Source organism: Hemitrygon akajei, chromosome 16 (assembly GCF_048418815.1).
Source record: "Hemitrygon akajei chromosome 16, sHemAka1.3, whole genome shotgun sequence".
In the NCBI taxonomy this organism is placed as follows: Eukaryota; Metazoa; Chordata; class Chondrichthyes; order Myliobatiformes; family Dasyatidae; genus Hemitrygon; species Hemitrygon akajei.
Window position 1 is genome coordinate 69765931 of NC_133139.1, and position 17727 is coordinate 69783657.

The 17727-nt window shown below is 45.7% G+C and overlaps 1 protein-coding gene across 2 annotated transcripts in view; it reads left to right on the plus strand.

Annotated features, from left to right (window-relative positions):
• The first annotated feature begins 809 nt into the window (after positions 1–809).
• The window catches only part of rab3da (RAB3D, member RAS oncogene family, a), a 65363-nt gene continuing 48445 nt past the window's right edge, over positions 810–17727 (plus strand). The window contains exon 1 of one of the 2 annotated variants that reach the window (XM_073069133.1): positions 810–989. Coding sequence is in view for 1 of the 2 variants with exons in the window: in XM_073069132.1 (XP_072925233.1) it covers positions 17395–17454 (60 nt within the window). In the remaining variant the exon portion in view is untranslated. Of the gene's footprint in view, positions 990–17310; positions 17455–17727 lie in introns of those variants that run through there. The other variant, XM_073069132.1, reaches the window with a different exon arrangement.

Consider the following 17727-nt stretch of genomic DNA (forward strand, 5'->3'; position numbering starts at 1 on the left):
AGAATATGGTCTGAAAGTGCAAGGGGGCAGACAAAATAAAATTTCTTGTCGTTCTGAGACAAGGGCCTTGATAGAGTCCATCCTTTTGCTAAGGTTCATCTGTCTGATAACAATGGGATAGAAGCTGTCCTGTCTGGAGGTTTGAATTCTCCGTCTTGTCTGACAGGAGAGGGGACGAGAGAGAATACCTGAGGTGGGAGGGCTTGATTATGTTGGCCGCTTTCCTGAGGCAGCGGGAGTCAATGGAGGGGAAACTGGTTTGTCTCGTTGACAGCTCTCTGGTCTGGTGCAGAGCAGCTGCCACACCAAGTGGGATGTGTTCTAGGATGCATCCTTTAAAATGGGGCAGTTTCAGCAAAATGTCAGGAAGCACAGGGAGTTACAGTGACATAGCTCACAGTGGCCTCCGGTGCTGTTTGTGTGGAGTTTTCACCTTCTCTTTGGAGTCCTGAGGTTTCCTCCTAAAGACGTGTATTTGTGTGGGGGGGGGGGGGGGCGGGAGGAGGGGGTTAATTCCTCCCCGGTGGCGGAATTATAGGGAACGTGTCTGAAGAATACACGGAAAATTAGTGGGAGTAGGGATGGCTCTGCGAGCCAGCATAGACTCGATGGGCCGAAATGGCGTCCTTCAATCGCCTAAGGCAATACGTAAAACCTCTGTTTTCATCGGAACTGTATCAAAACAATTGGCTTTAAGGAAGCTCTCGGGGAGTGGATTCCGGGAAGGTTGACAGGGGGCATTGTATTTGTTCTTGCGAGTCAGAGCGATCTCCCACGAGTGGAGCTGTTGTAATTTATTGACGAGACTGAAGGCGGCTGATGTGTGTGTCCGCGTGTATTGTGTGTTTGGTTGGATGAGCTGGGTGGTTGATTGCTGAGGACTGCTGTTCGGTCAGGAGGACACACCTTTAGCCAGTCCCCGTGTGCAGATCCGGGTGGGGACGGGAGTTACGTTTGCAGATCGCGGACGCCAGCTCCCAGCCGAAGAGGTAGGCGACCCATTTTGTCTAAAATATGCAATAATGACTGAAGTTCTGCACTCAGTTTTAATAATGGTTCGTTTTTGCGATACGGTGTAGCCTTTCTCAAGGAAAAATCGAGATAAATACCCCACAGAATTAGAGTTAATTTATGCACCTGAAGCTGGATACTTTGAAATAGTTCGGAAATATTTTATTTGAAACAACTTGCGTTGTAACTCGATGTAGTTACAATCTATCACTTGCCACTGATTTTCGAAGGCATTTTATGAATTAAATTGCGACAGGTTAAAAAAGGAAAACCTTTCCTCAACAAGACGGATTTAATGGAAGAAACAAGCCACTTGTGTTTAGAAGCATTTAATCACGTAGCCCACAATGTCAACACTGTTAACAGCTGTTACTCTGAGCTGGCGTGGCTTTTACTGTCAGACCAAAGTATTAATGGAAGAATCAAATCCCGAGAACCGGTTAAATGCAGATGTTTCGCCCGGGTTACCAGACCAGAGATAGTGTTCATCTGATCCGGTTATACCTGGTGATTTTTCTTTAATAGAGAAAGCGGAAATAAAAGCAGACTCTAGCTGGGAAACTGTCCTTAGGTAAGGCGGCTCGGGCGCCGGGAGTGGAGAGATCCTGTTAAATGGGGAACGGAGTGTAAGGATTAGGGCGGGGGCGGGGGTGGGGGTGCGAACGAAAGCAGAGACTTGACAGAAGCGTTAAAAAAAAAACGCACGGCAGGCTGAAAATCTGCCTCTCTCTCATCTATTTACCCTTTCTGTTGCCTCTGCACTCTTCTCGTGAAGTGCAATTCTCCCAGGGTTCTGGACGCCTGTAATAATTAGCCCGGGTCTTACTGTCTTCCATTAGGTGACCAGATCTCCAGACACCCCCTCCACCTTGGTTTCCGCGCCCTCTTAGAGTCATCGTGGGAATAGCGCCTTTGCCCGATCCACGCTGAACGAGTTGCCCAATCTGCCACTTTGACAGCTCGTTCCATACGCAGACCAGCACACTTTCTGTGGGGGGAAAGTTGCCCCTCGGCATCCCTTTAGATTCCACCCCCGCCCCACTTCAGTTTGCGCCTGTGTGCCCTCAGGCACCCGGTTCAACGCGGGCTCCCCGGGCCGACTGTGCGAAGCTAACCGCCCACTGGGTGAGCCCCAACTCCCGTGACTTTCTTTTCCAGTCAATGGATGAGCAAATCTTTAGGCCTCCAGTCACGGGTGTGGCTCCCGCCTGTGATTTGCTGCGTTGCCCCTCTGGCCTCCTCCAGGAGCCCTACTGCGTGACGCCCTGTTCTCTGATAAAATGTCCCCCTCCCGCAGCTCTGCTCCGCCATGCCCTGTCCCCCAACATATGGCCTTTCGGATCCGAGAAGCTTTCCATTATTACTTTAATATTATCGTTCCCCCATCGTGCTCCTGAACCAGTGTGGATTAGTTCGCCCACCTCAACTCTGAACACCGTCAATGGACTCATTTTCAAGGTCTCTACAAATCAGCATTACTTATTTATTATTTGCTTTATTTTGTATCTGCACCGTTTGTCTTCCTTTGCACATTAGTTGCTTGTCAGTCTTTGTGGTTTTTCCTGGATTCGAATGTATTATTTCTGTGCTCTACTGTGAATGCCTGCAAGAAAATGAATCTCTGGGTGACAGATACATATTCTGATATTCACTCTGCACTATGACTTCTGGAAGCTCTGGTGAAGTTGTCCCGGGAGATTATGGGGTAGTGGGACAGAAGGGGTAGGTGATCTGAGGTGCAAAGCACTCCCCAGACTTTGGTGTGGGGTGGGGTGTAAGGTGTCAGTCATGTATTGCAAGCTCCCACAAGCAGCAGTGCCCTAACACAGCTGGAGTTTAGAAGGGTGAAAGAGGGTGGTTAATCTCATTGAAACCTATCGCATATTGAAAGGTCTAGGTGGTGTGCAAGTGGAGAAGACATAGGGGATTTTAGGACCAGAGGGCACAAAAACGGCCCTTTAGAACAGATGAGGAGGGAATTTCTTTTGCCAGCGGGTGACAAATCTTCAGAATTTATTGCCACGGACAGCTGAGGAGGCCAAGCCATCGTCTATGTTTAAAGTGGAAGCCTATAGGTTCTCGATTAGTAAGGGCGTCAAAGGCGAGGGGGAGAAGGAGGGCTAATGGGTTGAGAGGGATAATAAATCAGCCAGGTTGGAATGGTGGAGTGGAATCAATGGGCCAAATAGAATAATTCTGATCCTATGGCTTCTGGTCTAAAGGCAGGCGTTCCCAGCCTGGTAGGGGTCCATGGCATAAGAGAGGATGGGAACCCCTGTCTCCTGGTCTAAACCATTGGCGCAGTGTACAGCCCTTCTTATACTGTCTCTCTCAAAAATCTTCAGAATTTGGGGAATAGTGGGGTGGACTTTGTCTCAGCATCTCATCCTCGGGGTGAGCTCTCCACAGGACAGTGCCACACTGGAGGGGGTCAGCTAGATTCAGTCCCCTTGAAGCAAGCCGCCCTGCCACTTTTCACAGGGGGGGGGGAATGACTGAGCTTATCTCGAGAGCGTACTGACAGGCTGGAAGGGGTAAAAAAGTTTGGCTCAAGTTTCATCTCATGATTCCCTGCCGCCTCGAGCTCCCACTTCCACCCGTCCTCCTCACCCCACAGCTAAAGCTTATTTCCTGTGACACAGAAGGTGGCTGTTCAGCCCTTTGAGTCTCTGCTAGCTCTCACACTATCCCACCTGTGCCAATCCCCTTATCAGAATCACGTTTATTATCACTGACATATGTCGTGAATTTTGTAGTTTTGCAGCACCAGTACTGAAAAATACTATGATTACAATAAGTAATATATACACAAAACTTAAGTACCGTAGTGCAGAAGAACAAAAATAGTGAAATCTGTTCATGGGTTCATTGTCTGTTCAAATCTGATGGCGGAGGGGAAGAAGCTGTTCCCTATAATCGACTCTGTCTCGTTCGTCTACCTACACAAGGATTATTTGTAGTCACTAATTGCTCATCGTTGGGATGTGGGAGGAAACCAGCGTGCCTGGGTGTGAAACCAGTGCACTCGTGGCGTGCAAGCCCTTCCTCATGTTCAACAGGAGGTCAGGATTGAACTTGTTTCACAGGAACATCCCTGAGTCGACTAGCAGAGGGTAAGGATGGGACCCACACCCACCTCTTGTCATGGGACATCACTAATGTCAAAACCTGCTTTACTTCCAACACCTGCAGTTACTGTAACGGGGGAGACATTAAGCTGAGGATCCCATCCCATCTCAATCAAAGATCCCCGTGCACTGTTTAAGAAGAGAGGATTTTCCTTGGTCCTGGCTGAAGTTGGTCACCGAGTCTCATCGCAGTTTCATGCCCTGCATTTTCCTCTTAATCCCTCTTTATTGCCCCATGGGTTGCAGCATTCTGGAGGTGGCAGGTGCTACAGAAATGCAGGTTTTAACATTTATTTGCCATCACTTTTAGAACATTGTGGGTGTGCTGCACACTGATGACACATTGCCACATCACAATGTCACAGTTAATTATAAAATAGTGCTTAATGTTTCTCCTCAAAGGTTCACTAACAATATATGCCTGTGTTTGAAAGGCACTAGCCAAGTTTTATTAACTAAAGAGGTAGCAGGTTTGGGACAGGGACTTAATTTACATCCACTCCTTAGCCTAAAGGCAGTGGAGCTAATTTGAGTGTTACAATGTTAACCAGAGCAGTTGTATCATGGGTGAGTATTGAGCACCATTCCAAAGCAGACCACTGGAGAGGTATTTTCCTGTCATCCTAATAGGTGCCATTTGATTGAAAGTCCTACCACCAAACACATCTTTACCCTCAGCAACCCCCTCCCCCAAATCTCCTCTTTCCGCAGGGGTAGCTCACTCCATGATTTCCTTGTCTATTCATCCCTCCCCACTAACCACTGTCCTGGCACTTATCCCTGCAAACGGCCAAAGTGTTACACCTGCCCATTCACCTCCATTCGGGACCCTAAGCAGTCCTTCCAGGTGAGACAACACCTCACCTGTGCATCTGCTGGGGTCGTCCATTCCGTCCGGTGCTCTCAGTGCAGCCTCCTCTACGTTGGTGAGTCCCATCGTAAGTTGTGAGACTGCTTTGTTGAGCACTTCTGCTCCGGCTGCCAAAAGTGGAACTTCCCGGTGGCCCAACTTTGTAATTCCCATTCCGACAGGTCAGTCCACGGCCTCCTCTTGTGCCACAATGAGGCCACCCTCAGAGTGGGGGAGCAACACCTTATATTCTGCTTGGGGAGCCTCCAACCTGATGGCATGGATATCGATGTCTCCTTCTGGTTAAGAAAAACTATTTGCTTCCCCTCCCCTCTTCTTTGATTCCCCACTGTGATCTCTTACCTTTTCTTGCCTGTCTACCACCTCCCCCTTCTCCTTTCCTTTCTCCTATGGTCCACTTTCCTCTCATCTTAGATTCCTTCATCTCCAGCCCTTTACCTTCCCCACCCAGCTGGCTTCACCTATCACGTTCTAGCTATCCTCCTTCCTCTCCCACCCCACACCTTTTCATTCCATCATCTTCCTTCTTCCTTTTCAGTCCTGAAGAAGGGTTTCGGCCTGAAATGTAGACTGTTTGTTCTTTTCCATAGATGCTGCCTGACCTGCCGAGTTCCTCCAGCATTTTGTGTGTGTTGCTCTGGATTTCCAGCATCGGCAGAATTTCTTGTGCTTATCTCTTTAGCAATGGTGCGAGACCTGCTCAGTCAAGATCAAGTTCAAGTTTATTGACATTCTACCATGCACATGTATACAGCTAACTGACACATCGTTCCTCTGGGGCCAAGGTGCAAAACACAGAAGATATGGTCACAAAATAATGTTCGTACAAGTTCCTGATTCGAATGTCCTGACGATTAATGCTGCATGGGATGATATCTGCAGGGGTTCCCAACCTGGGGTCCATGGACCCCTTGGTTAATGGTATTGGTCCATAGCATAAAAATAGGTAGGGATCCCCAGTCCTAGGGTCACATTTCTGTAGGAATAGTTCTGCAAAGAAAACTTCTTTCCATGAAGGAATTTTAACATGCTGTATCTTGGCTCTAAATGGCAGAACGCCTGTTCTGATTCCCAACTTCCAGCCTTCAAGGACCAGAAGACTCATTACTCTTCCTTTGTGATGACCATCTATAACGAAGAATGCAACAGCACAATAACAAGAATAGGATGATAGTGTTCAGCAGTGTCAACCTGGCCCTTTAAAAAAAAGTTTAATTAATCTGCTAGGTTTCTTTGGGATGTACTGTAACTGGCAGAGTAGATTCTCAGAACTTCCACAGATTAGGGAACCTTGTCAAATGATAGACAATTGATAAAGTCCTGCACAGGAGGTTTCTTGACACAGTTATACCTGCACATCTGCTGGTTAATGCAAATATCTAATCAGCCAATTATGTGGCAGCAAATTAATTCATAAAAGTATGCAGATGTCGTCAAGAGCTTCAGTTGGTGTTCAGAGCAGACATCAGATTCGGGGAAGAAATGCAATCCAAGTGACTTTGACTTGCCCAAGCGGTAGAATGATTGTTGGTGTCTGATACGGTGGTTTCAGTATCTCAGAAACTGCTGATCTCTTGGGATTTTCATGCACAATATTCTCTAGAGTTTGCAGAAAATGGGGTGCAAAACAAACAGAAAGAATCCTGTGAGTGGGAAAATGCCTTGTTAATGAGAGAGATCAGAGGAGGATGGTCAGACTGGTTCAAGCTGACAGGAAGGCGACGGGAACACGTGGCCATGTGTTACGACAGTGGTGTGCAGAAGAGCATCTCTGATGCACAATATGTCGAACTTTGAAGCGGATGACCTACAGCGGCACAAGGCCATAAACTTACACTCAGTGGCCACTTTATTACATGCAGGAGGTACCATTGAGTGTACTAATCCCTTGGCAGAGAAAACCAAACGTTATTTTTCCAAATTTGCTCTTTGATACCAAACTAGGTGGTATTGTAATTCGAGAGAAGCATATAAGGAGGCTTCAAAGGATATGTGTGAGTGGATGAGAATATGACAGATGGAATTATGTGGGAAAAATCCCACATTGGTACACAATACAGAAATGCAGAGTATCTATTAAATAGTGAGAGTGTGGGTAGTGTTGTAGTTGAAAGGTACCCAAGTATGTTTACTCACACGTTACTAAATGTAAATTGGTTTATATTTGTCCCATGTACCGTGAAAAATTAGTATGTGATTTGTACTTCTTTCCACCTTTTCTCAGCAACTTTTCCACAACCTATTACTTTGTAACATCAGAAAAGAGAGAAAATTGGTTTATTAATGCCATATGTATAATTATTATAGTGTGAAAACAGAGGAAGATAGTTTTGCATTCCATCAATGCAGATAATTTTGTTACATCAGTACAAGAGAAAACATAAGGATGCAGAAGAAAGTGTTACAGTTACAGAGAAAGTGCAGTGCAGGTGGCCGGTAAAGTGTAATACAGGTGTGCGCCGCTTAACGTCCATTTGGACAACGTCCAATCGCATATACTGTACATCCGTAGTCCCGAACGGAGAACGTGACGTAGCGGACGTATCCAATCTTGTGTACCGTGTGTCTTTTGGGTGTAGTAGCATTACCTCTCTGTTTAATTTTCTTTCAAAAATATTACTGTAAAGTGCATCACAGCTTCCAAACGCAGCAAGACCACTCCTAGTGATAGCAGCAGCAAGAGGCAAAGCATATAATATGGTGTTCACACAACTTCCAAATCACATAACGTCCGATTTCACAGAACGTATCGTGGACGTTAAGCGACGCATACCTGTAATGAGGTCGAGAGTCCACCCAGTTGGACTGGGGACCATTCTATAGTATTATAACAGTGGGATAGAAACTTTCCTTGAACCTTTTAAGGCTTTTAGATCTTCATGGCAACTGTCTGAAAATTTTAGTCTCATTAATTGTAAAACGTTCTCAGAAGCTTGACGGTGGATGTTGAGAAACTGTTTTCCCCAGTGGATCATTCAAGAACTATAAGCACACTGCTGTTTGTTTAGGACTGAAATTTGGAGAAATTGATGAACCAAGTGGGTTTGAATCCTTGGAATTCTGAACATCTCAAAGGACTGTTATTCAGTGCTGACCTTGACAGATTTTTGGGCATTAAGGGAATCAGGCATTAAAGGCAGGAAAACTAATAAGTGAGAGTCAAAACATCACCATTGAATGGTGGAGCAGATTTCCAAAACCAGATGGTCTCTCCGTGTTTCCTTCCAAGTGATTACCGTAGGCTGTACAAAAACCAGGACTTCCCTGGGCATGGCTCCGCAGCTGTACAGGAAAACTCTGATAATCCGCTGTCGGATGGCATGGTGTCTGGTTCTCTGTGTGCTGATTTCTGCACTTCCCTTCAATCTGCCCGGGCTGCAGTTCCTCTATTCCCCTTGAACTTGCTGGGTCCCCACTTCTAGCACTCTTTAGGCTTGCTAGCTTCACCATAAAAATATTATGCCGCCGCGTAATTCTGTTTAAAGCGAATTAGAATTTGTTGGGTATTAGTAAAAAGTAATATCACACTATTACAGTGCCAATAATCACCAGACAGGATTTAATTCCTGCCGCTGTCTGTAAGGAATTTGTTAGCTGTGTGGGATTCCTCCGGGTGTTCCGATTTCCTTCCACATTCCAAAGGTGTACAGTTAGGGTTAATGAGTTGTGGGCATGCTGTGTTGGCACTGGAAGCACGGCGACTCCTATAGGCAGCTGCCAGCGCATGTGGCTGCCAGGCTCAGTCCTCTCTGATCTGATGCAAACAGTGCATCTCACGGACAAGAGGAAATCTGCAGATGCTGGAAGTCCGAGCAACCCACGCAAAATGCGGGAGGAACTCAGCAGGCCAGGCAGCATCTAGGAAAAGAGTCCAGTCGACGTTTCGGGCCGAGGCCCTTCATCTTAACTGGAAAGGACGGGGCAGAAGCCAGAATGAGTTAGTGGGAAGAGGGGAAGCGAAGCTTTGAAGTGTGTTGCTCAGGAGTTCCAGCATCTAGAGAACCTCTTGTGCTTCTAAAGAACTGAAGGTGCTGTATTATTATCTCGGAAATGAGCTATGCATATTCATTAGGTGACTTAATTGCCTTTAGAGCAGTTGACTGAAGTTTTGATGTTAAAAATCGATCTTAGAGGTTCCCAACCTGGGGTCCACAGACCCCTTGCTTAATGGTATTGGTCCATGTCATAAAAAAGGTTGGGAACCCCTGGTGTGCCTGAAGCTCGTGACAATTGGTCCCTCAAGCTGGAAGGTTGGCCAATTCTTTATTCATTGCTCTGAAATTTAGTTCCACAGACTGACCCGTAGCAACCTTCCCCACCGCGTTTTTGACTGTTTCAATGCTGTTTGGCTTTGGAGCAGAGCTTTCTGAGTCCATTTCTCTTGAAAGGTTTTGAAAAATGAATGTTCTTAAGTGGTCAGCATGAATGAGTTGGGCCAAAGGGACGGCTTCTGTGTTGTATTATTCGATGGCTCGATAATTATAAAATGCTGGCGTGTAATTGTGGAAGGAGCCTGCATTAAAACACAAATTGATGTAATAACTGTGTAGTAACGAAGACTGGCGCAAGTGGACAGAGACAGCACACTGAGGCCCCAGCCACAACCTTTTGATTTGCTCCTCAAGAGGTAAAAATGAGGGCCACTGTTTGCACACATGAAGCCTGTGCACGTTGATGTTATTATGACACTATGGGAACATCGTCTGCTTTGGGGTGAATCCCAGATCACCCAATGCTCTTATAATTTTACTACACAGTGTTTACTTCAATGCGTGGTTTAATGTAGGCTCCTTCCTTAATTATAAGCCAGCACGTTCATCGAGTAATACAACATAGAAGCAGGCCCTTCTGCCCAACACATCATGCTGACCAAGGTGCCCACTTGGGCTAATCCATATCCTCCTAAACCTTCCCTATCAATATACCTTATAGTCATGGTGGCCATTTTGTGAAACGGGACTCAGTACGGAGACATGGCAGGGTCTGGATAACACGGTCTGGAGAACAGGCGACACCTCCATTGGGATGGTCACCATCATGTTGCAACTTGTTGAAGATGGAGTTACGTGCTTCAGTTCTGAGGTGTTCCTCTTTTACCAGGTTTCAGCCTGTCCTGATATCTTGGTTCAGTGTTAACTTCCATTTAATAATGTTGTGCCCTAGTTATTTTTACCTAATGAAGGACAAAATATTTATAAGGTTCACCTTGTCAATGCAAATATCTAATCAACCAATCATGTGACAGCAACCCAATGCATAAAAGCATGCAGACATGGTCAAGAGGCTCAGGTCAAACATCAGAATGGGGAAGAAATGTGATTGAAGTGACTTTGGCCATTGAATGATTGTTGTTGCCAGACAGAATGATTTGAGTTTCTGGGTATCTCGGAGACTGCTGATCTCCTGGGATTGTTGTGCACAAAACCTCAAGAGTTTATAGAGAAGCAATATCGAGTGAGCAGTAGCTCAGTGGGTGAAAACACCTTGTTAGAGAATGGCCAGACTGGCTCAAGCTGACAGTAACTCAAATAACCAGACATTACAACTGTGGTGTGCAGAGAGCATTTCAGAATATATAACATGTCACACCTTGAACTGGATGGACTAGAGCAACAGAAGGCTACAAACATACACTCAGTGGCCACTTTATTAGGTAAGGGAGGTGTATGCATGGTATGGGCTGGGAGGGAGGGAGGAAAATAAGATAGAGGCACATAAGAGGTTCTTAAATAGGTGCATGAATATGAAGAGAATAGAGGGATGTGGACATTGTGTAGTCAGAAGGGATTAGTTTAGATGGGTGTTTAATTGCTTATTTAGTTAGTTCAGCATGACATTATGGGCTGAAGGGCCTTTTCCTATGTTGTACACTCTATGCCCGTTCAGTTCTGAGGCATGGTGATTGTTGTTTTGTAGGAAACGTAGTGGCTACTTTACACAGCAAGGTCCCATGATAAATCGTGTCAGCAATGCTGCTTGATGGATGTCATTGCTGTTGCTGTTTGTGTTATTATGCCGTGTGTGGAGGGCATGCTATGCTCCTGCCAACTTGTGGGGTGACATTTGCGGGCTGCGCCCAGCACGTTCTTGGGTGTGTTGGTTGCTAACACAAATGAAGCTTTTCACCGTATGGTTTGATGAGCCTCCTGTACGTAATAACGTGGCCACTGAGTGTATGTTTGTGGTTTCCTGCTGCCTCACTTCAGGTCTGACGTGTTGTGCATTTAGAGGTGCTTTTTTGCACACCACTGTTGTAACGTAATTATTTGAGTTACCGTTGCTTGAAACCTGTCAGCTTGAAACAGTCTGGCCACCTCACTCATTGACAAGGTGTTTGCGCCCACAGAACTGCCGCACAGTAGATTTTTTTTTTGTTTTTTGCACATTCTCTATAAACTTTAGAGACCGTTGTGTGTGAAAATCCCAGAAGATCAGCAATTGCTGAGATACTCAAACCTCCCTGTCTGGCACCAACAATCACTCCACGGTCAAAGTCACTCAGATCATATTTCTTCGCCATCTGATGTTTGGTCTGAACAACAACTGAACCTCTGGACCATGCCTGCTTGCTTTTATGCATTGAGTTGCTGCAACGTGACTGGCTGATTGGAATAGTTGCGTTAACAAGCATGCGTATCTAGTAAAGTAGCCAGTGAGTGCACATAAGGTGTGCAGCTCTGAGTGACCACACCCCTCGCTGCTGCATGGGCCGAGCGTAGACTGCACCACCGCTCGCAGGATCTCAGCATTTCCTGAAAGCAACAGAGTGTTCTCACCTCTTTAGAATTAATCAGCAGTGCTAAGCAAGTGCGGATGGAGATGTTGGCTGTTGCTTCTGCCTGTGTTTTGTGTGGTGTATCTGCTGTTGCCAGCAAACTTCTGCCAGTGATCCTCCCTGTGAATTATGTCAGGAAGCAGACTCTCCCACATACATGGCAACATGTTCTCTCGGTGGAAGTTTGTGAACTCCATGGTGCACTGACACAAAATAAACCCAGAGTAACACACACAAAATGCTGGAGGAACTCAGCAGGCCAGGCAGCATCCATGGAGAGGACGCAACTTGGGCCAAGGCCTATCCTCGTGATGGGAAAGAAAGGAGAAGAAGCCAGAACAAGATGGTGGAGGAGGGGAAGGAGTTCATGGTGGCAGGTGATAGGTGAAACCAGGTGAGGGAGAAGGACATGGGGGGGAGGGGGAATGAATTGAGAAGCTGGGTGGTGATAGGTGGAAGAGGTCAAGAGCTGAAGAAGGAAGAATCTGATAGGAGAGGACAGAGGATCATGGGAGAATGGGAAGGAGCAGGGCACCAGAGGGAGGTGATAGGCAGGTAAGGAGAGATGGGGTAAGGGCAGAGTCAGAATGGGGAATGGAAAAAGAGGGAAAAATGACCAAAATTAGAGAAATTGATGTTCATGCTATCAGGTTGGAGGCCACACAGGCTGAATATGAGCTGTTCCTCACAAGAAGCAATGTAGGATAGTTTTTATTTTAATTCTGAACACTTCTTCTTTGTTCATTTTGTTGAACTGTGGGGTAGGGAGGCTGACTGGGTTGTGAATAATCCGGTCTGGAAGTGATGTGTCTGTCTGTGGTACAAAATATGCATGGGACAGAAGTGGTCACTGTAGCCCCTTGAGATCACTATCACGACTGGTAGGGTCAAGCCTGATTGTGCATCATCTGATTTGTCCAGGGTTCTGAAGATCATTCAGCCTCTCCCTTTGATATCGCTCTGAGGTAAAACAAAATTCTAAAGATTTACAATGCACGATCAAATTTCTCCTCATCCCAATTCTAAATGTTCGGCCCATTATCCTGAGAGCGAAAGCCTACAGATTCTTGACTGTCCACCTCTGAATCTTCTGTGCGAATGGAATCATTATTTTGCTAAACTTCCCGGTTAGAATATGCCACTTGATTTTCCCCACGTCCCGCAACACCACAGCACCAGTCCCTGAGAATCTGGGCGACACCACCTCTAAGTCTTCTGATTGGCTGGAGGCTAAGCTGCACAGAGGGAAGATGTGCTGCCAACTAGTGGTAGGAATGGGTAGCTGACACGGGTGTTGTTTGTCCCGTGAAGAAATCCCTAGGATGATGTAGGGTTGGATTGGGCAGGTGGTCTACCGGACTTCAGCACAGACAATATGCTGGCAGTACTCAGCACTGCCGAGTTCCTCCACTGTGTTCTGTTTCCCTCACCCAGCACGTTATGTGTGTTGCTCTGGATTTCCAGCATCTTGTGTTTATGATCCACACCAACATTTGATGTGGACCATCAGGATTAGGCTAGGGTTAAATTGGGGTCTGCTGGCTGGAGGGGCGAGAAGGGCCGATTCCGCACTGTATCTCAGGAAGTAATTGAGCATTCTCTCACTATTTTGCTCTTTTTGTTATGCATTGAACTATACCGCTGCTGCCACAAATCAACAAATTTATGACTGTGTCACTGATAATATATCTGATTCTGACTCTGAAATGTAAATCTTGGATTTTTTGGGGGGGGGGGGTGTGGTTGGGGTAGCAATGTGGAATACCAGCTAGACATCCACATAGGAAGTCGGGCAAATCCCCTTCAGTCAGTGTGTGTGCAAATCTTTTTGACAAAGTGTGCACAAATTGGTGACAATGTTTTTTTTAAAAAAAAACTCCTGCATGCCTTTGTAATTTTCAACAGAGATTATCATTGGTTAATTAATTAGTAACATGATGAAATGGCAGAGCAGAGTCGATGGGCCAAATGGCCTAATTCTACTCCTGCATCTTACGGTCTACTACAAAAATGGTGGGTGCATGTGGATACTAGGCTTGAAGGGACAGCAGGGACCCTGAGGGGTCTGGAGGGGACTTCAGGAATGGAATTGGGAAAAGAAAACAAGGTGGGGTATCAAACCAAAATGGGAAGAGGTCCTCCTCTTCAGTTAACTTATCCAGGCCTCTTCACATGGATGTTTGTGAGGTTGTGCCATTGACGTATCCCAGGATTCCTAGAGTCATGCCCTTGGCATCAGAAAAGAGGATGTCAAGCATCTTCTTCTTTTGCCTTGCGGTTTTCTTGGAGCCATCAGGTGATCTGATCATTAATTGAGGTGGCAGGAAGTGAAAGTAAATAAAATGTATTGTACAGTGCAAATATTGCGTCAGCACAGCAAACACAGCACTGCCTTAGAGAAACAATGCACTGAAATTGCATTTCCACAGCAGTCTGCTTTTTCAACTTTTGGGATTTGTCCAAGGACCATTCATCAAATTTAAAATGCTTTTTAAAGATAGAAGAAGCACGCTGAGCCGCAGTTGATGGGTCAGTGAGAAACATTCTTGTCTCTGAGAGACTGTGGCTGAAACACACTCGGCCTCCAAAGCAGTACTGGGAAGAGCTGCACACTGCTTTACGTGGGGTGTTCAGCTGAGGTCCCTGACCACTTGGAGGGACTTAATCCCCCTATAGGCCTTGCTCTTCCATTGCTGGTCTCGGGAGAGTTGGCTGTCTTGTTTCCCACTTTGCAATAGCACCTACACTTTAAAGAATATTAAATCATTGGCCACCAGGCATTGAATGGGATGTGAAAGGTGCCAGAGAGATGGCAAGAGTGAGACATGAGAGACTGCAGATGCAGGAATCTGGAACAACAAACAAAATACTGGAGGAACTCAGCAGCATCTGTGGGTGGGGGGAATGGAACACAGCACAGAATCAGGTTTAACATTGTTACGAACCCCGTAACTGGGTATCTTACCAGCAAAGATAGGAGTATCCGTTGAAGTCTGATGATACTATTTTTAACAGTATTTATTAGTAAAAATACACAAAAATAATATCAATGCAAATATACAGATAATATACTTCATCAATACTAAACCTAAAAGTACAGGTATAATAATAATCAATAAGAAATAAGCTCTATCGTTGTCTAGGGGATAATGAATTGTCCGATGGAAATATAAAGTTCAGTTCAGTTCACACAGGCTGCAGTGGTTGTTGATCACTGTGTTGCAATTGTTGGAGAGAGAGAGAGAGTAACTTGCCGACTTTCCTTTTACGATCTTGATCCGTATCCGTCCTTTAGCTAGACCGTTCCGTGGCGGACTCATCACCCAGGCAAGGGTGGACACACACACAAGCCCCCACCGGTCTCGTAGCGTCTCTCCTGGTGCGTCTGAGGGGTGTTCCCCAGACCCTACTTTTATCCCCACTCAGGGGGTCTCAGGTGTCAATCAGGTTGGGATGATGCAATCCCTCAACCAGACCACTCTGGTTGCCCCCTGAGGGGTTTCAATGAATAGAACAGTACTCAATACACGATTCCTTCTCCAAGAGACAATAGCAGTAATCTCTCTCTTTGTCAATAGGAGACATTCCAACCTGTGCTGTGCCCCTCTCTCATAAATTTGTATGAGCTGTTTATCTCTCTCATTTCCTTTGATAACAGCATCGGAATAGTAGCGATTTGCGATTCTCCGGGGGGGGGGGGCATTGGCGATTCTGTACCCTTCTGCCCATCAGAGTTGCTCCTCATTTGTAACAACATCACCGGCATGTATCGTGAAAGTTGTTAATTTAGCAGCAGCAGTACGAAGCAATAGATGATAATATAGAAAAAAAACCATGAATTACAGTGTGCAGGTAAAATAGTATGTAAAATATTTAAAATAATTAAATAACTAGTGCAAAAACAGAAATAAAAGAAGTAGTGAGGTCGTGTTCATGGGTTCAATGTCTGTTCAGAAATCGGATGGTAGAGGGGAAGAAGCTGTTCCTGAATCACTGAGTGTGTGCCTTCAGGCTTCTGTACCTCCTTCCTGAGGGTAACAATAAGAAGAGGATATGTTCTGGGTGGTGGGGGTCCTTAATGGTGGACACCCACCACCCAGGACATGCCCTCTGAGGCACCGCTCCTTGAAGATGTCTTGGATCCTTCATTCCATGATATTGTGATGACCTTTTAACTTACCCTACATTCAATCTAACCCTTCTCTCCCACATAGCCTTCCATTTTTCTTTCGTCCATGTGCCCCTGCGTCACACACCAGCCGTCATTGAGGGGGTTGGAAGCAGAAAGGGTGAGCAGCTTCAAGTTCCTTGGCATCAACAATTTAGAGGATCTGTCCTGGGCCCAGCACATTGATGCAGTCACGACAAGGACGTGCTAGCAATTCCTTTCCCACAACAGATGCTACTTGACCTCCTGAGCTCTAACAGGAGATTTTTTTTTTGATATAGAAATGCAAAAATTTTGTCTGATAGATATTGCCTGGTTTGCTAAATGGTATGGCTAGTTGTGAAGGTCAGGATGGATGGGTTGGGCAGAAGGGCCTGTTTTTGTGACTGTAATCTGACAAGCCTCGACTTGTAGGGTCCGGAAACAGATTATTAACCAAATCCATACCAAACTATTGCATCTATCTGTATTAATCCTATCTTCCACCATCTGGTCCACAGACTTCTACGTCTAGACAATTCAAGTATTTGTCTAGACATTTCTTAAAAGCCTGTCAATGGCTCTGCCTCTCTCTCAGGCAGTCTGTTCTCGGTACTCACCACTCTGGGTGATAGAGATTCCCCTCAGACCCCCTCTAAATCTCTCACCCCTTCCCCTAACTCCCTGCCTTCAAGTTTCATCTACTTTGATGAATGGTTGGTGCTGAATTGCCCATCCCAATAACGGATCAAGTTTTCTGCCAATCACAAACGTAGCATTCGAAAATAATTTCAAGTGCCGGTAATTGGAATGAAGCTTTTAGAAAGTTTACATCCTCAGTCGGCATGTTCCCTCTTGGGGGCATAGTTGAGGGGTCTGTGACAGAGTTGGCATCAGTGGCAGGAGGATGGACTTTACTTCTAGTGTTGGCCACTGTGACTGCGACTGCAGTGATGCAGTGTGGCTTTTGCCAAAAAAACTCTTGAATCAGGCTTTCTCTAGACTCTGCAGATGGTGAAGTGAGCCAGCTGGCTGGCAGCCTGTGCTACTGCAGGGTATCAAACCAGTTCTCTATCAGCAACTGCAGCCTACATGATCAATGGCCTCAGAGATCTCTCCAGGTAAAACCCATGCGTTATTCCAAGCGACTTAGTCCTGGGTGAGTGTCTGGGTCAGTAGTCGAAAGAGACTGCAGATGCCTGCAGTCTGGTGCGACACATAAAATGCTGGAGGAACTCAACAGGTCAGGAAGCAACTATGGAGAGAAGGGAACAAAGTTCAAAATAAATGTATTATCTAATTAAATATAGTTCACCACATAGTACCTTGAGATTTATTTTCTTGCAGTAGAAAAGAAAATTACAATGGAATCAAAGAAAATCTACACACCAAGACGGACAAAGAACCAATGTGCAAAAGATGACAAACTGTACAAATACAAAAAATAAAAAATACTGAGAAAATGAGTTGTATAGTCCTTGAAATCGGAATCCATAGGTTGTGGAATCAGTTCAGAGTTGAGGTGAGTGAAGTTATCCTCACTGTTTTAGGAGCCTGATTGAAGAGTGGTAACTGTTCCTGATCCTGGTGGTGTGCACTCCAAGGTTCCTGTTCCTCCTTCCCAATGGTCATAGTGAGAGAAGAGGGCATGTCCTGGATGGTGGGCATTCTTGATGGATGTTGGTTTCTTGTGGCAGCACTCGTTGTAGATTGCTCAAATGGTGGGGAGGGCATTTCCTGTGATGCACTGGGCTGTATCAAGTAAAGTACTTTTTGAAAGCTTTTCCATTCTTGG